General features: G+C 42.7%; 1 protein-coding gene and 1 pseudogene across 1 annotated transcript; one reads left to right on the top strand and one right to left on the bottom strand.

The window, feature by feature from the left end:
- Positions 1–950: 950 nt before the first annotated feature.
- On the bottom strand, positions 951–11768 carry LOC139541242 (polyisoprenoid diphosphate/phosphate phosphohydrolase PLPP6-like). Its single transcript, XM_071345663.1, has 2 exons — positions 11127–11768; positions 951–6959 (listed from the first exon to the last, which is right to left on the bottom strand). The coding sequence occupies exons 1-2, from the start codon at positions 11617–11619 to the stop codon at positions 6589–6591; spliced, it is 864 nt and encodes a 287-aa protein (XP_071201764.1). The 5' UTR covers positions 11620–11768; the 3' UTR covers positions 951–6588.
- On the top strand, positions 11670–22434 carry LOC139541243 (peroxiredoxin-6-like; annotated as a pseudogene).
- The last annotated feature ends 4793 nt before the right edge of the window (positions 22435–27227 follow it).

The raw sequence follows: 27227 nt of genomic DNA, 5'->3' as shown, positions 1-27227 counted from the left end.
CCCATCTTAATATTTTCTTTTTATTGGCCAGACTGAGATATGGCTTTTCTTTGCAACTCTAACTAGAAGGCCAGCATTCCAGAGTTGCCTCTTCACTGTTGACGTTGAGACTGGTGTTTTTTGTGAGTACTACTTAATGAAGCTGCCAGTTGAGGACTTGTGAGGAATGTGTTTCTTTGAAAAATAACTTTCACAGAACGTTGTGGGAAAAATTGTTTTCTAAAGAACCAAAGGAGAACTTTTAGGGAACGTTCATTTCACTAGGCAAGTCAGTTAAGAACAAATTCTTATTTGCAATGACAGCCTAGGAACAGTGGGTAAACTGCCTTGTTCAGGGTCAGAACAGCAGATTTTTACCTTGTCAGCTCAGGGATTTGATCTAGCAACATTTTGTTTACTGGCCCAACGCTCTAACTAGGCTACCTGCCGCCCCAGACTTGAGGACCGGCGAACTCCATACTAGGGTCCTTTGGCAGGGTATGCACACCATAGAACTTTGGCTGTGGAGGTCAATCTGTAGCTATAGGACACATGATCCTTTGAACGCATTTGGGGGCGATGAAACAATGGAGCCCTATTCAATGAAGGGAAGCGAAGTGGACGGGGGTGATTTGCACATGGAGCTTGGCAAAAGAGGGCATCATTGTAATCCAAACCCAACCTTCTTTATGACTAAAATGATCCTATTTACATTACATTTTAACACTAGAATAAATGTTTCTGACTCATATCAATGTTACATAGGCTGTTTTGAAAAGGATTAGTTGCTTTTTAGGGGCAGTCGCTCTTTAATGCACCACAGAATTGATGGCTCTTTTTTACCAACGTTTCGATTTCAGACATTCATTGTTTAATTCAAACATGAAATCGAAAACTCATTAAGATTATCCTACCTCTAACACTTCAATTTAGACAAAAGGTTTTTCCATCATTAAGACATTAGGCTTAAATATAACAGAACATCTACAGAATACTTTATTCCACTGTAATTGCAGTATACATTCTGCATAATAGTGTACAGTGCACATGACATTTCTACATAGATTCTAGACAATTACATATGGTGAAGCAGTAATGTCTACTCTAATGTGACTTACCTTTGTGTTGTGTGTCGGCAGGTGAGGGTTGTGTGTGTGTGTCAAAAGGGAAGAGCTCATCACAGCCTTTTATGCCGAGCAAACACAGTGACGTTTTTTTAATCATCACAAAATAAGACCTGGATCAAAGTGAACATGTTTAACATTGACAGGAGTGCAATGATCTGGGTTATATTGGTGGAGGTTAGATATTAGTCAAAACAAATATCTGGCTTCGCACCACATCTGGTAAATTTCCATGACGCAGATTCTACCATACTACATATTCTAGACCAGATTTACACTCAAACAATTCTGCAGAATAGCATCAAGCTCCATTTAAAATTCCACTTTGTCATTTCTAGTTTTCAGCTACTTCTATTAAGCCACAAAAGATAAAACTGATGTAATTTTGTCCCAGATAACTAAATATAAACCACATGGTGAGTCAAGGTCACAACTTGACACATTTATTTAAAAAATATATATACAGAATTAGTGCAATCATTCTGGAGTACGCCTCCAAAATCCATAGAATAAAGTCAAATTTGCTACCATATACAGTCAACCCAAAATAACAATGCTTGTGTCTGCAAACTTTGTCTTTTGACTGTACAGAGGCTGAGATGGCGCACAGTTCCAAACAGACTACTAGCTCCAAGTCCGGGGCCTATAGGGTTCTGGCCAAAAGTAGTTTGGGACTAAAAGTTGTCAAAAACTCCAGTCACCCAAGTCATAGACAGTTTACTCTGCAAGCAGTATCGATGCAGTCTGGAACCAACAGGAGCTCCTACTCACAAGCCATAAGACTGCTGAACAGTTTGTTAAATAGCTACCCGGACTAACTCTTTTGACTCATCACATACGCTGCTGCTACTGTTTAGCTAGCCTGTAACCTAGACACTTTATCCCTAACTACAGTATTTATTTATTTCATTTAACTAGGCAAGCCAGTTAAGAACAAATTCTTATTTACAATGACGGCCTACACCGGACGACGCTGGGCCAATTGTGCACCGCCCTACGGGACTCCCAATCACGGCCGGTTGTGATTCAGCCTAACACTCAAAAGTTTGGACACATCTACTCATTCCAGGGTTTTTCTGTATTTTTACTATTTTCTACATTGTAGAATAATGGTGAAGACATCAAAACTATGAAATAACACATGGCCATGAGGCCAGTGGTGACTAAAAGAGTTTAATGGCTGTGATAGGAGAAAACTGAGGATGGATCAACAATATTGTAGCTACTGGAGCTAAGCACAGGCAAAATCCTAGAGGAAAACCTGGTTTAGTCTGCTTTCCACCACACACACTGGGAGATAAATTCACCGTTCAGCAGGACAATAACCTAAAACAAGGCCAAATCTACACTGGAATAGTTTACCAAGAAGATGGTGAAATGTTCCAGAGTGGCCAAGTTACAGTTTTGATTTAAACCTGCTTGAAAATATATAGCAAGACCTGAAAATGGTTGTCTAGCAATGATCAACAACAAATTTGACACAGCTTAAAGAATTTTTCAAAATAATGAAATGGGCAAATGTTGCGCAATCTAGGTGTGGAAAGCTCTTAAGAGACTTACCCAGAAAGGTGGTTTTCAAAATGTGGGGAAAAAAATCAAGGGGTGTGAATACTTTCTGAAAGGCACTGTATGTACCTCAATTACCTCGTACCCTGCACATCAACTCGGTACTGGTGCCCAGTATATACAGCCAAGTTATCGTTACTCATTGTGTATTTATTCCTTGTGTTATTATATATATTTTTGCATTGTTGGTTAGGGCCCATAAGTAAGCATTTCACTGTTAGTCTACACCTGTTGATTACAAAGCATGTGACAAATAACATTTGATTGGGCATAATATTCTCAGACATACGTTAGTGAGTAGATAGATAACACAAAACAGAGCGTTCTTCCTTATTGCAATGTTAAGAGAACCATGATTACTTTGGCTGGTTGTTTCTCATCAGAAGATAACAGGATGCAGTTTCTGGGGATGCCATGTCATTGGTTCTTGAATCGGTAGGATTTGACCTATCACTGGTTAGGTCTATTCTCTACTACTGCATTATTGCTGAAGAAATACAGCTTGTATGTATGCATGTATGAATGAGAGAAACTGTTGTTCACAACAGTCAGAGAAAAAATACCCTACTGATGTAGACCATCTCTCAGGGAACAGTACATGAAGACTAATCAAGACCAACACATCATGTGTAGCTGCACTCACTGCATTGTAACATACCAAATCTTCCCCAGAAAGATATTTCTCATGCAAAATACTTAATGTTTAGTTTGGAGTCATACTTGAGCATGGATGCAACATAACAGTAGATAAGTGAGGGGGAGTCAAGGGAAAGGGTAGTGATTCAGCTGGAGGGAATACAAGATAAATGGTGAAGAGCAGCTGAGGAATGGAGCGGTAATGGAGCCTGACTCTTCTCTCTGAGCAGAAACAGACGCGGGGGGCCGAGAGAGGGAGAGACAGCTGTAATAGCGTGAGGGTGAGAGACGGCAAGAGAGAGACGGGGCTAATAAGCTGCTCCTCCATATTTAACCACGGCGGATGTGTTTGAGTGGGTGGCCTCCTCACTCACACACACCTCTTCCAGGTTTCTCAGTTACAGCAGAATCCACTCAGCTGAGGAGGATAGGAGAGAGAGTGGTTTTGGTCTCAGAGTTGAGGAGATAGAGAACAGTGGCTGGGGGATAGAAGAGGGAATATTAGTCATCAGAGTCAACAAAAGAATGTTCCGTCTGCCAGGATTAGGGTCTGTGCAGAATCTTCACAATGTGACAACAGCCAAATGACAACACTGGTAACGGCACAAAATGACCACCGTATTGAAACACCCAGAAACATTCTAAACACCCAGGACACCTGAGAACTCTCTGACTGGGTCCCTCACTCCTGCCTCACATGCACCAGAGAATGTACATTCATATAGAGGGGAGGCCATGAGTAGTCAGAGCAAAGAGCAGTTGAACAGTAGGGCAGTTAAGGACACGGTGGAAAGCACTTGGCCACTAGATCCGGCCCACAGCTAATTAGTGGCTAAGGCACGCACCATGGTTACACCATTACCACCCTTAGCGGAGTTGCCAACAACCAGAAGTATCCCTTTAACATTGAAGGGGGATATGTCTTTTTTAGCCAAGAGCAGGAACAGCACCATTTAGTGGGCAGAACCTGGTAATATCAGAATGTAGGATGGGACATAAACCTAACAACTTCAAAGACTAATCTCTCTGAACAGGGGAAAAAAAACATCCCCAAATTCACTGAGAATGTATTACATAGGATGAAGAAACAATACTCCGAGCCGCAGCTCCATACTACTTGTTAAACATATACAACTGGTACTGTATACTTGTTGGGTTGAGAGTGGCGTGGGGTGTGGTGGTCCGTGGGTGGCTTTTCACAATTTCTTTGGAATCCTCATGTCTAACTCATTCGAATTTTTGGGGGTCCACATCAGATGTTATGTAGTATATTTATTGAATATTATATACATCCAATTTAAAAATGGCCAATTTGGGTGCAATCAATTAGCTTAATTTCTCAGAGATCAAATTATATTTCAAGCAAATAATGTTGCAATAAGGCAAATCTTATCAGTTTCTAACTACAGAAACATTTTCAGAACAATCTGAGATGGTGGGTGTCATGGCTCGCTGAAATGACCCGCCTGCTACGTTAGGTTACACCACTACTACAGCTGGCGTCACACAGGGGTTTAACCTGGACAAACATTAAATTATGCACCTCAGACTGGTGCTTTGTCTACACCTGTGTGTGTGTCAGTTACACCTGTAACAAAACAGTACAGCAGGAATGAGCAACCAGTCTTGGACATTCCCCGTCTTGTGATCTCATATGCGGAAGACACATTTCAGTTGAAGGCATTCAGTTGTACAGCTGACTTGGTGTCTTCCCTTTCCTTTAGAAAGACAAAAAGCTATTCTACCATCTCTGTGACTGAACTATAAAACCTGCCCTGGCCTCTCCGGTTTTCCCTCCAACCACTGCAAACCTGTTGAAAAACTATTTAGACAGTTACTATAAGGAATCAACTCTCCACAAGATGAGAACCATCTTCAGGATCAGGTCTCAGAGCCATAGATAAGAGGAGATCACGTTTAACACATTAAAAGGTTATAAAATGAATGAACTACATGTTTGATGTCACCGTAGCTGTAAAGTTGTTGGGTAACCTAATTTGGAATGAAAACCATGCCTCCTGTCTCTGGTTAAAACATCATCAATGTTAATTATTTTTTAGCATTCACCCATCTGTAGAAAACTGGTATTATTCCTCAAGATCTGCAATAACACGTTCAGGGTGACTATATTTCAGTGAGAAATAAAAAAGACAAACCATTTCATTTTGTGAACTTTACATAGAGTAGCACAGTAGGAGTCATAATACCCGTAAAACCAAGTGGTCAAACAAGTTAATTGTTCCAAAACGTTTTTCCACCATTCATTTTAGAAACACTTAAAATAAGGGCTGTGTTTCATGTAGGCTTACCTTGGCGTTACATTTTGATAACCGTGTAAATCGCTCTAGGACAAGGTGACTTTTATCAATATATTTGCCTGTATTTACCCCCCAAAATGTAAACGTTAATTAGCTGCTAATGCGACTATCTTAAAGAACTACAAATGCCATGATGATGTGGACGAGACAGCCGAATCGAGGCAAAGGTAAGAGTCTCTAGATTAACTAACTATCTAATGTTAGCTCAATATAGTAATTAATAAATTGGCTACATTTCTTTAAAATGGACAATTCTGTGAACGGTCTTGTGCAAGTTTTAAATTGACACAATACCTGTTAGCAAAGGTGTCAGCTAGAGATGACGTGCAGGAGCTTACAGGGATTTGTAGTCTTGCATGATGTCTAGTTTGATGCTAATTAGAACTTCCAAATAGAGCCGAAAATATATTGATAAAAGTCACCTTGTCCGAGAGCGATTTAAACACAGCCCTTATTTGAAGCGTTTCTAAAATCCCCTATAGGAAAAATGAATGGTGGAAAAACGATTGGAACCATTTCCCTGTTTGACCGTAAGGTTCTATGGCTGTTATGACACCTCCACTGTGAGGCTCTATACCTTAAAAGTTTAAAATAAGTCAATACATGATGTGTCCTCCATAAATTACATTGCTCTTTTCAGAGCGCCCCACAGACACCATAATCAATTCATAAGTTAACCTATAGCATTCATTCTCCCTTTTGAGAACACAACTCTCTGAGACACGCACACAGACACACACTTTCTCTCTCTTATCACAGTATGGAAGAGCACCCTGCTCCTAGGTACTTCTGATTGCAGTTACATATGGGTGGATGGTTGGTGGGTGGTAGGCTTTGTTGTAGTTGTTTGTCTTGAACAGGCAATGATGAGTGACCACAGTGTCAGTATGGGACAGGATCAGTCAATGTTTCATACATATTGGGACAGGGCGTCTGTCTCCCACCTACCACACCCTCCCATCCTCTCACCCCTGGATGAGCCCCAGGAGCCCCTGCATACCCAGCGATGATACCCAGAGCATCTCCACCAGGTTGTACTGGCAGTAGCCCATCAGGAAGCCAAACAGCACATCGGTCATGTTGTGTCTTCCCAGCAGCACCCGGCTCAGCCCCACCAGACCAGACCACAGGAACACAAGCACCCGCAGGGGGGCGGCCAGCACCAAGTGGGCCAGCAGGAAACGGGCACACATGGCGGACCGGGTGGCGTGCCCCGAGGGGAAGGAGTAGCGGTCCACGGAGAAGGTGGCGAACATGTCCATGTGGTTGTGGGATGGGCGGCGCCGACGGACGACCGCTTTCACGATGCCAACCAGGATCAGGTCAAGAATGAGAGCTGAGGGGAGAGGATGCAGAATGGGGTGCGAGATATGAGAGAGAGGGGGAAAGAGATGAGAGCAATTACATGGTTGGCAAACAGACCAGTCAGTAAACAGTATACAGTACCAAAACAAACAAATGTATGCACACACTAACAAATACACTAACACCCAGCATATAGTATTAGCAGCAATACACATTGCACCCACACAAACGTATAATGTTATCACAGTATATGAGACAACAAACTCTACGCCTGTTTGAGCCGAACCTCCACACAAACGCTCAGTAACAGCTTTGGCCTTTTGCCAGGGAGGGAGAGAGAGAAGATGTGTGAGGAAAGAGAAAGAAACAAAGACAGAGAGCTGCAGTCTTTTCCTCCTTATCTAGGCTGTAAAGGAGCAGCTGTCATTGGCTCCTCCAGCCCTTCTGGCTGCATCACACAGTCACACAACAGGGACCGCCTCTCCCGTCTGCTTGCGTCACACAGTAACAGACTTCTGCCGACTGAGTGGTACCGGCACACTCTGCTACTGTACTGTAGATTCTAGCTCAGGCTGAACCTTGTGAATACTTAAACTGCACAGAGGACCGCTCGCTCTCGGTCTGTTTATTTTTCTGTCTGTGAGACAGGCAGACATTCAGACACTCTTTCACCCCAGGACCACACCACCACTACACACCAACAGGGGACATTCTGTCTCTTCTAGTGTCTGACTGTTCATAGCGTTGGAAGACTTGAGACGACAAGAGATGGCACACTCTGCCTGATCCCCCCTGGATGTGTATTTCTAGCATCAGTATTGTAAGTGTGTGTGTGTGAGAGAATCTGGCACCAGCATCTGAAGAGTGTGTGTGCGTGTTTACTAGTGATGCGCGGGTCAACCGTTTGTTCACACGCATTTGTTAATAACCCATCCGCAACCGCCTGACTATGTGATGAAGTGAAACTCTGAGTCCTGCAGCCAACCCTAACCTGCAAATAGGCCGATAGAAAATGCTCTGTACAGTCGGAGACGGCAGAACAATTTTTTGACAGGTGGTACGGGATAAAAAAATGTATACTTAATTTAGATACGTTTCTGCTTATAATTTCTGACATTTTGGTAGAATATTTGTTAGTCAACTTATCTATAATTAGATACATGCGAAGAGATACATTCTCTTCTTTTATTATGCCCTAGAAGAAAAAAAATAAACCCCTTGCTCACTATAATGTCATAAATCGATGAATGCTTTACTCTAGTTGACATTGGTAAAGTTCCCTTTCAGCTTTGCTTCTCTCGTGCAGCAGCCATTTAGGGACCGGGGAGAAAATTCAATACCAAAAAGACTTTCTGTACAAAATATTCTAATGACATCAGTTTGACCAGTTAGGGAAATTAAAAGCAGTGAAAACGACCCAACATGTTTCTGATAAAATTTCAATTCGGCTTGGATGCATATTTTGTGGTTGAAATACTATCAGCTTTTATGACACTGATACAGATGGCACCTTTACAGACTGTCCCTAACCGCACATTCATTCTTTAAAGATGCTGAAATCAATAAATATTTCTCCACTCTTGCTCCCGAGTCAAAATGTACATTTGGTGTATCATTTTACTGCAAAGTAATGTATAATTCTGCAGGAGTTGATATTATATTAGGCTATGTGAGAGTTTATATTCAGGGTTCAGACTTCAGTTACTATTCAATTTAACCCATCTGAACAGTAGGCTACAGTTTCCTTGATGTGCCATATTTGAAGTTCCCATCTTGTGACTCTCGAATTTGAGCGCCTCACAATCATCACACATAACATAACTTTGGTGAAGGCGTATCATGCTCTTTTACCACTTCACCAAATCTTTCCCAAACATTGCTGTTCTGGCCCTCCCTTTTCTTTATTTTCAACTCTCCATTTCACAGCTTTTCTCTTATTGAATTCAACTCCGACCTTATCCCTTTTCCCTCAGTGGATCGACGTTATCTTTTTCTGCCCATGTTCCCAAAAGCATTTGGTGATTGCCGTGCATTTGGTGTGCGTAGTTAGGCCCTAAAGCATAGGCTTACACAATTATTGAAGATAAAAACGATGCAAGAAAAACCTCAAATGTAGCCTATAGATATGAATTGCAAAATTATTATACATTTGTGGATTTTTAATGCATTGCTTTCTCTATATTCAACCCACCCGCCCTTCATCCACACAATATTTCATGACCCTAAACCCACCCACCCCGTGGATATAACCGCAGGGACTGCTGATTATGAGTCACCCCGTGCTGTAGTATTCAAGATAGATGCTTGGAATTAGGCCTTCAAAATATTGCCTTAAGTGTGCTAGATACACTAGGGCGCATAATCATAAGGAATTATAATACTGTACTGTGTGTCACCTTGCCTGAACTGTTGTGAAGAGTGGAGCAGAGAGTAGTAGATGAGGGGATGGAGAGAGGGATGGCCTCTGGACAGGAGTGAAGAGTGGAGCAGAGAGTAGTAGATGAGGGGATGGAGAGAGGGATGGCCTCTGGACAGGAGTGAAGAGTGGAGCAGAGAGTAGTAGATGAGGGGATGGAGAGAGGGATGGCCTCTGGACAGGAGTGAAGAGTGGAGCAGAGAGTAGTAGATGAGGGGATGGAGAGAGGGATGGCCTCTGGACAGGAGTGAAGAGTGGAGCAGAGAGTAGTAGATGAGGGGATGGAGAGAGGGATGGCCTCTGGACAGGAGTGAAGAGTGGAGCAGAGAGTAGTAGATGAGGGGATGGAGAGAGGGATGGCCTCTGGACAGGAGTGAAGAGTGGAGCAGAGAGTAGTAGATGAGGGGATGGAGAGAGGGATGGCCTCTGGACAGGAGTGAAGAGTGGAGCAGAGAGTAGTAGATGAGGGGATGGAGAGAGGGATGGCCTCTGGACAGGAGTGAAGAGTGGAGCAGAGAGTAGTAGATGAGGGGATGGAGAGAGGGATGGCCTCTGGACAGGAGTGAAGAGTGGAGCAGAGAGTAGTAGATGAGGGGATGGAGAGAGGGATGGCCTCTGGACAGGAGTGAAGAGTGGAGCAGAGAGTAGTAGATGAGGGGATGGAGAGAGGGATGGCCTCTGGACAGGAGTGAAGAGTGGAGCAGAGAGTAGTAGATGAGGGGAAGGAGAGAGGGATGGCCTCTGGACAGGAGTGAAGAGTGGAGCAGAGAGTAGTAGATGAGGGGATGGAGAGAGGGATGGCCTCTGGACAGGAGTGAAGAGTGGAGCAGAGAGTAGTAGATGAGGGGATGGAGAGAGGGATGGCCTCTGGACAGGAGTGAAGAGTGGAGCAGAGAGTAGTAGATGAGGGGATGGAGAGAGGGATGGCCTCTGGACAGGAGTGAAGGAGAGAAACAGATGGGTCACAGGATGAACTTAGGGATGACCGTTACAGGTAAGGAGCTGGCACCAAAGGAAAGAAAAAAAAGAGAGAACATTTAAAAAATATTTTGAAGGGAGGGGTGAAATAGTGTGTGTGTGTCTGCTGTAAGGCATGGGTAGATGAGGGGGCATACGCAGGATAGGCCTAATTAGAATAAGGTGCCAAATCCTTCCCTCCTCTCATCTCAGACTAATCTGTACTGATACTTATCTGAAAGCACAAGACGGGTGAAAAACAATAGGGTGGGTGATTCCTACCAAGGATGTGCTTTCATCTTCTACCATCATTGCAAATGGAGGAGAGGGAGAAAAGGAGCCACTAAAGACTATAAATATGTAGGCTACCTACTGATCTAATAAAAACACCAATATAGACATTCATTATTAAGCATGGCATCCTCCTTGTGGTCTGTGTGTGCAGTCATTGACTTGTACTGAAATAGGTGCCGGTACCATTCATATTTAGGTGCAGCAACTCCTCAATAGTGTTCAGCTAATATTCTATATGAGGTGCAGGAACTCAAACAGATGAATACTTCAGGTGCTGATACTCAGTTCCGATGAGCCTCATGACCAAGTCAAACATTCTGTGTGTGTGTGTGTCTGCTGTAAAAAGGCCAGGGATAGGGATGAGTGGTGGGATGCATGACAATTACAATAGGTGGTGTGGTGGTAACCTTAACATTTGAATTCTATTTCTATGGAAGAAATCTAAATCAGAGCCTTCCGGCTTTCTACACTGGAGGCTGCCTGTCAGAATTACTATCAATAAACCCATTAATATGACATTATCATATTTACCCATGAAGAGATTGAACATAATTTCCTGTCCTGCGGCACTGTCAGCCTTATACAGGCAGTAGGCTGTCCCAACCAGCCATGGTATTCCATGTCCAGAAATTTCTATCAGTTTCATCAATGGTCGAATGCTGCCCCAGGATGAATCTTCACAGGCACACACGCCAAGCCGCTTGGAGAGCCACAGGTCTATGGCGAGGAGGGAGCTAAGGGCTATCCCGATAAAGGAAGGGTTAAGCCGCATACAGTCCTCTTCGGGCATGCCTGTGTTGGAGGAGGTGGAGGACCCGGAGCCTCTTCGCCGGGTAGGGCTCTCTGAGGCCCGCAGTCTGGCTGCAGCGGTTGGGTCGGAGCCCTGCCGCTGGAAGAGAGTGGCTGGAGGGGTTCGGTTCAGCGACATGAACTCGTAGCGTCCGTTGCCATTGGTGCTGCCGCTGAGACCTGGGCTCCCACCTCCACTGCGATTGGCGTTGTTTTTGGCTTTAGGAGAAGGCATTTTGTTCGGTTTCTGTGTTTGAAATGAGGTGTTATGTCACCGCTTCACAGGTGACAATTCCTCTTACGTCCTCAACAACTTTTCTGAAACGCCATTTTTGTTTTTCCTAGCGCAAAGCACACTGGGAGATTTGCTCTCGTTGAAAGATTGCGAATGAGGTAAACTGAATAATTACCTGACTATTGTAAATGTGTATAATTATGAACAAAACACTGTTATTGAATGTTCAATCAAATCCAATTGTATTTGTCACATGCGCCTTACAGTGAAATGCTTACTTACAAGCCATTAATCAACAATGCCGTTTTAAGATAAATAAGTGTTAATAAAGTATTTACTAAAATAAACTGAAGAGCCAATAGGCATAACAGCAAGCAGAGGTTTGGGAGTGGAGGTGCATGGACTTTTTTTTTATTCGCCAATGGCAAGGAGGATGGGGGAATAATTGTTTTTCCCTCTCTACATACGGCTAAATTGGTCACTAATACAGGAATAGTATAGGCCCAGTGCACTACTTTTGTGGGGGGGACAACATTTTATTTTATTTATTAATATATATATATAAAAAAAAAAATGATTTTTCAAGATGTGCTGCAACACCCCTACCTCCCACGGCTATGCCAATAGGCTAAGCTTAGAGTGCATTGACTGCAATACATCTTTCTATTAGGGCTAGCTAGTAATCTTAATCAAAATGTCTTTATATAAAAAGGAAGCATTTTGAAATTTACACTAGTCACCTCTGCCTCAGTGAGATCGCTGCTCTGATTGCTGGGGGATTTTACATACTTGTAACTCTCTCTTCTGTTGTCCATTCATTCAGGGCCATGTGTATAGACCAGGGTTTCCCAAACTCGGTCCTGGATCCCCTACTGGGTGCACGTTTTGGTTTTTGCCCTAGCACTACACAGCTGATTCAAATAACCAACTCATAATCAAGCTTTAATTATTTGAATCAGCTGTGTAGTGCTAAGGCAAAAAACAAAACGTGCTCCCAGGAGCAGCCCCAGGATCGAGTTTGGGAAACCCTGGCCTAGACATAGAGCCAAAAGGCCGTATTAGCATGGGCATCGCCATTTAGGGCTTTCACCATTTTTATGTAGTCAACTGAGTGGGACTACCAACTTCATTAGCTGATCCTTTCTAGTGACCCGGTTGGAGTCATGTCCAACTGGGTTATCAGGAGGGATCAACCAATCGTGAAGAAGAAAATGGACTACTTCAAAATCGAGATTGCCTCACTGGCGCTGCCCATGCAGTCACTGATGCTATAAATGGCACAGATACAAAGATGAGTCCTCCATCTATCTATCTCTATGAGCCAGAGCATATTTTATGTCTGCTACATTAGGTTACCTAGCCTATAACCTACTACAGCCACAAAGTCATTAATTCCAACTATTTCTACAATTTATATTATTAAAATGTTATTTTAACATTAGCTTAGCCATAACCTTAAATTAAGACCAAAACGTTTTTACGATATAGCCAATTTTGACTTTGTGGCTGTTGTAACTAGTGGAAACCATATAACCCCCACCAACTTCTCCTTCACATCTCCTCGCCACTGAGAGAGGACCATGCCTGGGATACTGCTAGGAGACGAATTCCCCAACTTCGAAGCCGAGACAACCATCGGGAAGATCAAATTCCATGACTTCCTAGGTCCTAGGAAAATATCTTTCCTTATTTTACAAGGTACATTGACTGAGAACACATTCTCATTTATAGCAACCTGGGGAATAGTTACAGGGGAGAGGAGGGGGATGAAGGAGCCTGTTGGAAGCTGGAACTGATTAGGTGGCCATGATGGTATGAGTTCCAGATTGGGAATTTAGCCAGGACACTGGGGTTAATGCCCTTAAGATCCATGGGATCCACACAGTAAGGACACCTGTTTAACATCCCATCCAAAAGACTTCTTCAACACACGGCAATGTCCCCAATCACTGCCCTGCAGCATCGGGATATTTATTTTTAGACCAGAGGAAAGAGTGCCTCCTATTGGCCCTCCAACACCACCTGGTCTCCCATCCAGGGACAACCCTGCTTAGCTTCAGAGGCCAGCCAGCAGTGGGGTATGCTGGCTGTAGCAGACAGTATTTTCCAGAGTGACTTACAGAAGCAGTTAGGGATAAGTGCTTTGCTCAAGGGCACATCAACAGATTTTTCACTTAGTCGGCGCAGGGATTCGAACCAGTGACCTTTCAGTTACTGGCCCACTGCTCTTAACCGTTATGCTACCTGCCGCGCCATGTGAAAATAGAGAGGCATGTTTTTTCTAGGCTAGCCCTATACATTGAAATTCTTTCTGCAACAACATCCCATTTAAATTTAGTCGTTGTGACGTGAGCATGTAGATGTGTGTGCACCTATATCCAGGTGCCCCCTCCTTCATTTATCGGTAAAACTGTTTAGAGGAACACAATAGCACCAGTATGTTAAACCAGCCTGCACTGAGAGTGTGTGACTGACCAGACAAGGTTGCCATTGTTTAGGGGTGTGTGTCTCAGTGCTTCAATTGGCTTTTGTCTCCGAGCCAGGTGACCATCCAAAGTATTTTTCTTTTGTTAGGTTTATTAATCCGACCATTTAAAAAAACAAAAAAACAAGCACACACAACTTGAAAAAGCTTAAGCAAAATCATCAAGGATATGACAAAGTCTGGGACTTATTTCCATTGTGGTCCTCTTGAAACAAGACGGCTAGGCAAGATTGAACACTGTTGAACACAGTATGACAGCAAGATAATAAAACATAAAAACAAAGAACAACTATCTCATCATTGCAGTTACATCGTAGGGTACATTCATATGGGCAGTTTTTTACTTTATTCTTAAAGCTTTGCAGAGATGATGTCGTTTTTGTGGGCAGAGGCAACTCATTCCACTCTGAGGCTCCAGTATACAAGAAAGTACCTTCCCAGCATTACTCCTGAACGTGTATAAGCACACATTAGGAACACCTGATCAGGTGCTGTGATTGTGTGCATCTTCAGCATGGGGAAAGTAATCACTTAGATATCTCGGTGCAGAACCATAAATATTCCTGTAAACCTAACCCAGTCTAATCTGAGACACCCTCAACAGGCAGCCAGTTGAGTTCCTGAAAGCTGCTCCTGTCTATGTGAGTACGTAGACTCACCTTCAATACTACCCTGATCAGTTTATTCTGGGCTAGCTCGAGCTTCCCCTTCAGAAGCTTAGATAAGCCCCCAAACCAGGAAGTACTAGAGTAGTCAAAATGGCATTGAATTAGGGCAGTGGCTGGCACTCTCATGGAGTTCTTATCATGCAGCTTGGACTTTCTAGCCAAAAACTTAGTCCTGGCATTAACCTTCCCAAGCACTTTAGTGGCCATGCTCACACCTCCCAAGTTTCCATAGAGGATACATACAAGGTAGCTAACAGAGGTTTTAGTAGTCTGCACCTCACCTCCTAACTCCACTCTGATTTCAGAGGACCTACACAATTTAGGTCTGAACCCCCAAAAAATTGCCTCCGGTTTACCTAAGTGCAGAGATGGCGTATTAGCTCAAAGCCATTTGCTAATGTTAGTAAGCTCTGTGCTAAGTATGCTCTCCAACATAGTTTTACTTTTGTGAGACACCAGAAGTGTAGAGTCATCTGCATAAAGGAAAAGATGGCAAGAACACAAATTTTTTATACAGTAAAAACAGAAGAGACCCAATCACGCTCCCCTGTGGAATGCCACAACTCATTGGTTTTGCCTTAGACAGTGAACCATTAACCTCTACCACTTGCTATCTCCCTTTCCAGTTTGGAGATTGGGAGACAGTGGTTAACCTTCTGTAGGTCAAGCAGTACCATTCCACAGATATTTCCCTCATCAATCTCTTTCCTGATGAAGTCAGTCAAGTAAAGTAGACAAACCCGACTGAAAATCACACATTAGACTTGGTTGACATTCATACATTTGCTCATGTCAACTCTTTCCAGGATCTTTGATGTTATACTGAGGATAGATACAGGCCAGTGGAGGCTCCTCAGAGGAAGGGGAGGACCATCCTCACTGAGTTTCTTCAAATTAAAAATGGTAAAACATTGAAAACTAGACTAAATATATTCACGTCACCAAATAATTTATTAAAAGACACTGTTTTGCAATGAAGGTCTACAGTAGCCTCAACAACACTCTGTAGGGTAGCAGCATGATGTAGCCGGAGGTCAGCTAGCTTCCATCCTCTTGGTACATTGACTTCAATACAAAACCTAGGAGGCTCTTGGTTCTCACCCCCTCCATAGACTTACACAGGACGTCCTCCAACCTATCAGAGCTTTTACAGCATGAACTGACATGAAATCAAAGGATCAGAGAATGAATCTAGTACTGAAAGCATAAGCTACAGCTATCTAGCACTGCAGTGCATAAAATGGGCTGAGTAGTTGACTCAAAGAGAGAAATACAACAGTTTTTAACAAATTCATTTCTTCAAAAATGAAGGAGAAGCAAGAGATTTCGTATTTTATTTTCAGTTTCACTTACTTAGCTAGCAAATGCAGCTGGCTAGTTTAGTTACTCAAACACCTGGCTCAAACAGAGGGATACGATGTTAGCTAGCTGGCAATGACTATCCAACACAACACTTGAACTCTTTCAAGTCAAAGTAAGCTTTTAGTTTTATTAAATTATTGCCACCGGGGCCGCCGGTCTAACTGCTTACTGACTATACACTGTAGCGTTACTGATTGTGGTGGGTTTACAAATTATAATTTTTATTTAACTAGGTAAGTCTGTTAAGAACATTCTTATTTACAATGACTAATGCATTAGTTCTATTAGCTATGTTGACTAGGACGTTACATTAGCTAATATGGGGACAACAATGTAGGCTGTGTGTAGTGGTTTGGCTTGGAAAGTTTTTTTCGCCTGGTCACATAAAGCTGATGTGATGTTCATTGAAGTCCACAAACGAAGGGGAAAGGTGAGAGCAGGAGAGCGCATAGAGGCAAGAAGGAATACAACGTGGCTGCTATGATCAGGGGTGTATTCATTCCGTCGATTCTGTTGAACAACGTTTCTTAAACGGAAGCCAACGAAACGGGGATGAAAATATCTGATTTTGTCCAATATAAAATCTCATTTGCAACTGTTGGACTAATGATTACACCCTAGATAAGCTAGATGCAGGCAAGAGAGGCAGTATTGAATGTGTCACGGTCTGTCCATGTGTCACTGTCTCATCTCAAATTTCTCTAGACATGTGTGCACCTACATTGTAAACTTGTATTCATGGGCTAGGTTGTAGCAACCTCATGATGTGTGTTGGGATAACTTGAGTATCATGTAGTAGCCTTAACCAATCGATGTTACATTGAACTGGGTGAGTGTAATATGAATGACAGTCATCCAACAAGGCTCATGGGAAGAAAAAAATTATTGTTCTCCCTCATCATAGAAGGCACTGACCGCCACTGATACAGGCCTATAATTCCCAGGGTCAGACTTTATCCCCTTCTTATACAGAGGTATAACTTTCGATTGTTTCATGTCCCTAGGAAAGATGCCATGTTCAAGAGAGAGATTGACGATATGCTTAATACATGAGGCAATTTGCTCAGCAGAATCTCTAAGAAACTTTGTAGTCCTGTAGCTTTGGAGCATTTAAGCTCTGCTAGCATACTGGCTACTTTGGCTGTTGCTACCTTTGCAAAAGAAAAAGAGTCCAGTCCAATACTGTTTAGTTTGTTTTTGGTAGTACTACTATTGCCTAGTTCCTTAAATGACCTTAAAAGGGTAATTTTTGTTATCAATGATTTTATCAGTAAAGTAACCCCTCTTAGCTGCATCAAGCCATTGAGGGCTTCCACCATTTTTTTTGTGTTCAACTGGGTGGGACTTCCATCTTCATTGGCTGATGACCCGGTTGGAGTCATGTCCAACTGGGTCATCAGGAGGGATCAGCCAATCGTGAAGTAAATTGACACTTTAAAATGGAGATGGCCTCAATGGTGCTGCCCATGTAGGGGAGAGGCGTTGTGACGTGAGGTGTTATACTTTTTTTTAAAGCAGATTTTGCTATTTTATTGGGTAATATGATATGGAAGGGCGTTCCATGTAATCATGGCTTTATACAATACTGTGCATTGCCTTGAATTTCTTTTGGACTTGTGACAAGACCACTGGTTGCATTCTTGTGGGGTACGTATGTCTGTCAGAACTGTATGTTATTTGATTATACAGACAATGTGGAATTTTCATAAAAACAAGAAGTGATGCAGTCAATCCTTCTACTTTAGTGAGACGGGCATGCTTCTTGTTGATATCAACCCTTGTGTTACAATGACGTGCTGCCCTGTTCTGTGCCAAATGCAGCTCCTTTTTGCAGCTCCTCAACATTTAACCGGGCATAGTCAATATGTAATAAAATCAGAGCTTGCAGGACCTGTTTGGTCGACTGTGGTGTTAAAAAAAAAGCAGGGCATCTCTTTATCACAGACAGACATCTCTCCATCTTTACAAGAATATGATCAATATGCTTTGACCTTGACACTTTACGCTCTATTAGATTGTAAATTGGCATGGTCAAGGAATATTGATGATATTCTTGTAATGATGGAGAGATCAAATTGTATTTGTCACATGCTTTGTAAAGAACAGAAGTTGACTAACTGTATAATGCCTACTTACGGGCCCTTCCCAACAACGCAGAGTGAAATAAAATATAAAAGTAATAAATACACAATGCGTAACAATAATTTGGCTGCATACTCAGGGTACCAGTATCTAGTCGATGTGCAGGGGTACGAAGTAGATATGTATACTGAACAAAAATAAATGCAACATGCAACAATTCTAAGGATTTTACTGAATTACAGTTCATGAGGAAATCAGTCAATTGAAATAAATTCATTAGGCCCTATTCTATGGATTTCACATGACTGGGAATACGGATATGCATCTGGTGACAGATGCCTTAAAAAAATGTCACTGCATTTTTGTGCATTCAAATTGCCTTCGATAAAATGCAATTGTGTTCATTGTCCGTATCTTATACCTGCCCATACCATAATTCCACCGCCACCATGTGGCACTATGTTCACAATGTTGACATCAGCAAACCGTTCACCCACACGACGCCATACACGTGGTCTACGTTTGTGAAGCCAGTTGTACATACTGCCAAATTCTCTAAAATGACGTTGGAGGCTGCTTATGGTAGAGAAATTAACATTAAATTCTCTGGCAACAGCTCTGGTGGACATTCCTGCTGTCATTAGCCAATTGCACGCTTCAAAACTTTAGACATCTGTGGCATTGTGTTGTGACAACTGCACATTTTAGAGTGGCCTCTTATTGCCCCCAGCACAAGGTGCACCTGTGTAATGATCATACTGTTTAATCAGCTTCTTGATATGCCACACCTGTCAGGTGTATGGATTGACGGCTAGTTGCCAGTTAGGTAACACAAAATTCATAGCAACTTCCAGGCAACTAACTGCCATTAAGTTTCTGTGAAATGCACACTAACCTCTTATCAGTGCAGCTCGTTGTCATATGCTCTTATAAAGATAGCAGAATTGAGTGTTGAAATAAGTGCTCAACCTTTGACAACAACCATCAACCACCTAAACTGGTATAACACTTCCACCGACGGTTGGCACAAATACACAAAATGCAGTAACTTGTTGTTTACCTTACTTTGATTGCAACCAGTAGCCTGTAGTGTACTGTAAAATTATAGGAACTTTTTAAGTGCACCATTTCATTGCATAAAGGAAAATGTGGTGGAGAAGTAAAGGACAGTTCTTTACAACCATCTCAGCAGCAAAGAACCCTTCCTGATATGCAAATAAACATTTGGTGAAAATGGTTACACATCACATTCACCCCTAACAAAGAACCCCTCAAGAACCTTTTTCTTTTTAGCGTTAGGAGTCAATGTGTAATTTAGCCTATTTTAAACGCAGTGAGAATTGGGCAGTTCTGTTGCCAAAAAAAGTAGCTTTTAGTTAACTACACCGCTACATGGCAAAAAAGCAATTAACTACTGAAAACACTACCAAAATTTAATTCAACTACCAAGTTACCTCAAAATGTAATTAAATTACTAGTTAAACTACATGTAGTTCACTACTCCCCAACACTGAATACAGAATGATGTGTAAATTGTGGTACTTCAGTTAAAAACATCAGACAGTGGGCACAATTACTGTTTTGATGTAATATGATACTAAAAAGGTGTGGTTCTATGAAGCATTTGTTACCAGTACCACAAGTTGTCCTGTTATTTTCTTCACACTTACACACTCCACACACTGTTGCATCATTGGTCAACCACATATTCCAGAGACTGGTCACATAATTTTCAGTCTTTCCATCCACCTTCCCTTACGTAGTCCGACGTGTTAACGGCTAAAGTGAAACACGAACACTGTGTAATGTTTTAGGCCTGAGTCTGTTCCCACCCCTACCCACTTGTTGCTCTCTGGCTGCAGAGCATTTGGACTGGTATTTCCTCTCCTCTGTCTTGAGACCTACTGATAGCTTCTCTCCTCCAGATGGGGAGTCCTGTTCGCCCACCCCCAGGACTTTACTCCAGTGTGTACCACAAAGCTGGCCTGTGCTGCCAAGATCAGCGATGAGTTTAAGAAACGCAACGTCAAGATGATCGCTCTGTCCATCGACAGCGTGGCCGACCATCTTGCCTGGAGCAAGGTTTGCCTCTACCTGTCTCTCTGCATCCATTGCCTAAGTGGTTAAAATGTAGAGCACATTGCATAACTACAATATGGACTACAATAATCTCTCTCACAGATTTACTACCATATTGTAACACTGTCAGCCATGTCTAAATCAATATTACATGCACACACCCTGTGTAATCCCCTGAGACTGGTTTAGTCTGCACAGCTGTTACTCTGGCTCAACTGCATTCACAGATGGCTATTTCTTCACAAAAATATATTGTGTAGAACATGTTTGTTTGTCTGTCATGTAGAACAGGGAATAATGTTAGCTCTATTCATTACATTTCTATCTGCAAGGTCCTAAACATTTCACCTCCTCCCGCCAAAGCCTCTCTCAGGTCCAACAGGGAAAGATTTCCTCTGGCCTGTCAAGTTATCAAATCTTACACTGGGGTATTGGTGATGGGCCATATGGATAGGTTGCTAGGTTACAGCAACACCGCCGCCGTCTTCCAAAGTTCGCAACAACAAGTTTTTGGGAAGAAAAGTGAACTAACTACGTAGTGAAAATCTGTCCTGTGAAAACCACTTGCCCCACACCATCTACCAACACACACATTTCTGTAAACTTGTGACTAATGGCAGCCTTCCTTCCCACAATGAGGAACAGTATTAATTTCATCTGATGTCCAGCCATTCTACTGCTATTTATACTGCTGCTGTGAACAGGAACTTTCTCCACCATTTTAACACTTGAAAATAAAAACATGGACTCTGGCCACAACCTGCTCTAACCCAGTCACCCTAATGTTGATGTGTCTGAAAGAGCGGAGTGTCAGGTTCTATAGTTTACATTTCAGACTAGTTCTGTAGATTATACTTATACTACAGATACAGTCAGTTTCTGTTTGTAGTTCACACCAGGATTACATGAGTGAGTTACTGAGCAAAGAAAGCACACTTTTACTCTACTAGCAGTGGTGAAGTCTGTAAAGATTTAAATGATCGAAATCGGAGCCACTAAAGGAGATACGGTCCCCTGCCTTTCCCCATCATTGCTGAACTCTAACCTGAACTCTAACCTCTCTCTGTCTGTAGGATGTGATGGCGTTTAACAGTGAGAGTGGGTGCTCTCCCCTGCCCTTCCCCATCATCGCTGATGATGAGGGAGCTCTGTTCAGCTGGGCATGCTGAACCCTGATGAGATTGACAAGGATGGCATGCCCCTCACCGCACTCTGTGTAAGTGAGGTCACACACTTTCATCAAGCTGTCCACTCAAGAAAAGCTGCGGCACAGATAGGCCCACTGCAAGAGTATCCACTGCTGCCCATCCAGTTATTTTGTGACTTTTCATAGTTGACAATCTTGTATGTTTTAGATGCACTAATCAAAGTATCTCACTAATACTTACATCTCGACTAAGCATCCATTCATAGTCATGTCTTCTGTGGAGCAGGGCTTTAATGTCCGTATCATTGTACAGTGCCTTACTACCCCAATAAACACACGTTTGTAACGACCACTGTGGGGGGTGTGTTTTTGGTGGTGAAGTTGGAAAGCCATGTTGAACTGGGTACAATACAGGTCTGCTTCAATACTTAGTTAAATGACTCCAAAGAGAAGCCATGAGCTTACCACAAAGGAAATCAAGCAATCTCATGAATTGATGTAATGTATCCAAGTGAGCAGACACGTAAGGCAATTGATTAATGAATGGTTCACTCCTGATGCTCTCAATTGCCCCTTCATGCCTGCTCCCATAACCTATAATTCAGTATTTCTTTGTGACTAACTTGTATACAGGTAGACCAGAGAAGCCACATCCCTGCTTGGCAGATGAGTGGCAATGTCACGCTGTGACCATAGTTCTTTTGTATTTTCTTTGTTTTAGTGTGGTCAGGGAGTGAGTTGGGTTATCTATGTTTTGTGTTTCTGTGTTGGTTTTCTTGTTTGGCCTGATATGGTTCTCAATCAGAGGCAGGTGTTAGTCATTGTCTCTGATTGGGAACCATATTTAGGTAGCCTGTTTTCTGTTGGGTTTTGTGGGTGGTTATTTTCAGTCTTTGTGTGTCTGCACCAGACAGAACTGTTTTCGGTTGTTTCTTTGTTATTTTGTTATTCAGTGTTCTGTTTGGATGATTATTAAACATCATGAACACTTACCACGCTGCACCTTGGTCCTCACCTTCTTCCACCGACGACAGCCGTTACAGGCAACCCTGACTAGAAGCACCTGGTGCTCACCTGTGTTCACTACAAATGCTGTTTTGAATTAAAAAGATTTGTACCTACACACTGAAAAAGGCTGCAAAGCTGAAATGTCTGTGTACACTATCTGTGATGCAGTGAAAACACTAAAAATGAATAAAATTGAAGTAAGCTTTATGCAACATATGATTGCGGACCCATCCCACCTTTTTGTTTGTCTGCTTCAATACTTGGGGAAGGCATCCTTCTTTCCGGTAACTGAATAGTAACTTTGCTTTCACTTGATCACTTATCTAATCTCCTACAGACCATTGATGACCTCAAGGAAGGATCCATTTGACCAGTATACAAACAGGCCCAGTCCTTTACTCTGAATTACCTCCTGTAATGATTGTATCAGATGGAGTACCGAGGCCTTAGAAAATAACAGACAGTTATTTAAGTGTTTTTGATAGAGGCTGGATAAGATTGAACACACCGTCCACCCACAGGCTAAAGTCCTGTTGTAGTGTATAGTCTGTGGGCTATTATTCCTGTAGGGCACTGGTGCCTAAATTATGGGTTGGGTCTCTGCAGAGGGGGACAACTCCAGTCCTTGAGGGCCTGATTGGTGTCACACTTTTTCTCCATCCCTAGCAAACACAGCTGATTAATCAAATTGCATTCTAAACTGATTAGGTGATTATTGGAGTCAGGTGTGTTAGCTGGGGCTGGGGCTAAACTGTGACACCAATCAGTCCCTTGAGGACTGGAATTGCCCACCCCTACTAGTGGGTCCTCCTGGGTCACAGCGCAATACTGAGTTATGCATGGAAACATGAATTTGGTTAGGTACTTGAGTCACAATAAAGACCAGAAGCTTTAGTTGGGTCCAAGCACCCTAAAAGATAGGAAACCACTGATCTAGAGCTGTTGCTAGTGTAACCGATGTGAAATGGCTAGCTAGTTAGCGGTGGTGCGTGCTAATAGCGTTTCAATCGGTGACGTCACTCGCTCTGAGACCTTGAAGTAGTTGTTCCCCTTGCTCTGCAAGGGCCGTGGCTTTTGTGGCACGATGGGTAACGATGCTTCGTGGGTGTCAGTTGTCGATGTGTGCAGAGGGTCCCTGGTTCAAGCCCAGGTAGGGGCGAGGAGAGGGACGGAAGCTAGACTGTTACACTGACACACTGCTGAAACCCTCCAATGCTTTACTGTTTTACCAGCAGATGGCAGCACATCCACTAATGTAAAGGAGGATTTCAGAGCCATAGATGGCTACAGTCAACTTGAGTTTGGCTCTGTTTTTAGTCTGAGATGTAACAGTTTAGAACTCACTGACTGGCAATACTTTGTTTTCTGGAACCAGATGGAGAATAGAGAATAGGGAATAACCATTTGAAATGGAGTTATTATATACTGTATATAAGTCCAGGAAAATACTGACTGGGAAAGTAGCTTTCAGTGTGGCATGAGAGGAACTCTAGTTAATAATTGACATGTGAACCTGATCAAGTGTTCTAACTGCCATGGTGTGTGTGTGTTACCTAACAAAGGTATTCAACCCACAGAGCATAGTACTGTAAAGGACCCAGAGGCCTGAACACACGCACACACACCCATAGAGGACACTCGCTGCCAAGGATTATATTTCCTGCTGAACTCCAAGGACAAAGAGGAGGGGGTTCCATTTGTGTGCAGAATGATAGAATGTCTTTGAAGACTTAGGCCATGCCCCCTGACCGTTCCTGTTGCCAGGACACTGTGAATCAGAGAGCATGGCATCTTTTCACAGTTCTACTCCACTCATCTCCACTGCCATTCCCACAAAGTTTAAGTGCAATACAGTTAACCAGTCCCTTATACTACATTATTTTTACTTGCTCCTGATAACTACATGCTCTGATCTAGTGCACACTGTCAGGATAGTCCCAAGTACCGGCGAGCGCATGGAATCGCCTGTCTCTGTATTACCAAAGTCTTCTAGATCCTGACTGTTCTGAGAAGGGGTGTGTATGGACAGTAAGCCTTTCCTTACATGGTGTATCCTCTAGATGGCAATGGTGCCACAGTTGACTAACTGAGGCAACAGTACATGCATACTAATAATTTGATAATAAACTGATTATGGCATTAGTCATGTAAAAACCTTACTGTGCTTATCTCAGTCAGCATGAAGTCAAAATCATTGCATTTTATTTATTTATTTATTTAATTTAACTAATCAAGTCAGTTAAGAACAAATTCTTATTTACAATGATGGCCTACCAAAAGACAAAAGGCCTCCTGCAGGGACGATGTGCTAGGATTAAAAATAAAAATATAGGACGAAACACACCTCACGACAAGAGAGACACCACAACACTACATAAAGAGAGACCTAAGACAACAACATAGCATGGCAGCAACACATGACAACACAGCATGGTAGCAACACCACATGACAACAACATGGTAGCAGCACAACATGGTAGCAGCACAAAACATGGTACAAACATTATTGGGCACAGACAACAGCACAAGGGCAAGAATGAAGAGACAACAATACACCACGTGAGGCAGGCACAACTGTCAGTAAGAGTGTCCATGATTGAGTCTTTGAATGAAGAGATGGAGATAAAACTGTCCAGTTTGAGTGTTTTTTGCATCTCGTTCCAGTCGCTAGCTCCAGCGAACAGAAAAGAGGAGCGTCCCAGAGATGTGTGTGCTTTGTAGACCTTTAACAGAATGTGACTGGCAGAACGGGTGTTGTATGTGGATGAGGGCTGCAGTAGATATCTCAGATAGGCCTCACTCCCCCTAAGAGGGTTTTATAAATAAGCATCAACCAGTGGGTCTTGCGACGGGTATGCAGAGATGACCAGTTTATGGAGGAGTAGAGTGCAGTGATGTGTCCTATAAAGAGCATAGCTAACGTAGTTATGTGCAAAAGGAGGTTGTTAGCTAGCTATATCTTTTCAGTTTTGGCGAATGGTCCTTTACGATGTCCAAACAAAGTTGTCCTGTGGCTGTTGTATTTTGGAGATTGCGAGGAGGATATCTTCTGATGTGATCCAAGCAACAATATTGTTTCTTATTGAGGTAATTTACAATGGAAGTGCATATCAGTTCAAAATATAGATGAATCCAAGGGGTACTGTATTGTAATGACCTCTGCACAGAGGAAGGGGGCTTCAATGGCCTCTGCATTTGGGTGAAGGAGGCTGTGAAACTCTCCTGCCATTGTTGGGCTGAAGGGCTTTGACACCTCTCACTTCACACCTCAGTGCTAATTGACGTTTCAGCCGGATTTGTTTTAACCTAGCAAACTTGGTAGCCTTAAATTAGCATTCAGTCCTTACAAAGTAAATATATCATTGTAATTTATTTTTCTTATTGTCTTTAGAAGTAGCTTCAGACTAAACATTACTCACTCAGTTCCAGGTTGGATGGTGTTTTCAGGTTTCTGTTCTGCTTATTTTGCTGGTCATTGGTTTGCCAGAGTATTAGCTGTATAGTACTTGGAAATAAAAATATTTGGTAGTAGGATTCCTTCCAGGTAATTCTATCCAAATCAGGTTGTAGGTGTGTAGTTTTGATTTGGAGTGAAGGTTATGTTGTGGAGGGTAGTATCCTGTATATGTCCTTGTGGAAAAATCTATATTTTTGTAAAAACATGCTGAAAATGCAGGATCCCATTTGCTCATGATCTCTCTCTATTCTTGGCAGCCTTGTAAAACACCTGGTTTCTGAACAATCTTTTGAATTATTAGGACAAGCGAACAGCTTAAAGAGATTCTACGGTCATTTTGTATACTTAGCCAGTAGTTCTGAAAGTAGCTCTCACTGGCCAAAAATGGTCCACCAAATCATTGCTATCTCTCTCTGCTCATAGATTATGCATGAACTACACATCGACACATCCAGCCCAAAGAGGAAAGGTTTAAAAAATATTTAGTAGTCGCCAAAGTTCTGGAGCATATCTTTAATTGGAGATCCAGCAGTGTATTTGATCTGTGCATGTGCCAGCACCAGCAGTGCAAGCCTCCCTCTTAAACCAATGTATGCTTACTCTGGCAATGCGGTCTGGAGGCTCCATATGGAGAGTGTGACGCAATTGCGGAGCCTCCGTAGGCTTGCAGAGGCAAAATAGAGCTCCTTACCGCATCCCTGTGCGCCTCCCAAATGTTTTACAATGTGGAGGGCTCGGTATTGCCCCGTATAGCTCCGTATTGACATGATTGGTTGACGGTAGGTGGGGGCGGGAGGTCCTGTATAAACACAAACTCACTTCCTTGACAACTTCCTTCACAGAAGGAAGCATGGAGAGGCCAGAGATAGCCAGACTTGTAAATTGGGCTAAGGAACCAAAGTGGGGTTTTGGAGAAACGCCATCACACATCTGCAAGCAATGCAGTGGATGAAGGCGTGGCAAGAGCGTGGGGAACGGATAGATGTGGTTATGGACAGCGAGGAAGAAGGAGAAGAGCCGAGTGTAGTGGGAAGATGTGTGTTCAGGAAGAATGGCGCCAGACATGATAAAGAAGAATCTTAATCAGTGACGGTAACTTGTAGTGGACTTGTGACATTTGTTTGTGTTCTTTCTGACCACAGGGAGCAGGCGCTCCGTGTCACGCAACTTGGCTCAAGATCTGTTTCTTGCTTTGCTCTTAGGAACAGGGCACCATTGAAAGGAGTGATTTCTGGGGTAGCGTTAAGTATGGAGGGGGAGTAATTGAAGTTGAAAATTCCTGGTGTTTGTGACACCCACCCTTTGGTGCGATGCAGACCC

Source organism: Salvelinus alpinus, chromosome 16, assembly GCF_045679555.1.
Source record: "Salvelinus alpinus chromosome 16, SLU_Salpinus.1, whole genome shotgun sequence".
Classification (NCBI taxonomy): Eukaryota; Metazoa; Chordata; class Actinopteri; order Salmoniformes; family Salmonidae; genus Salvelinus; species Salvelinus alpinus.
Note: the sequence above shows the minus strand (reverse complement) of the source record. Positions and strands in the feature narration are given on the sequence as shown.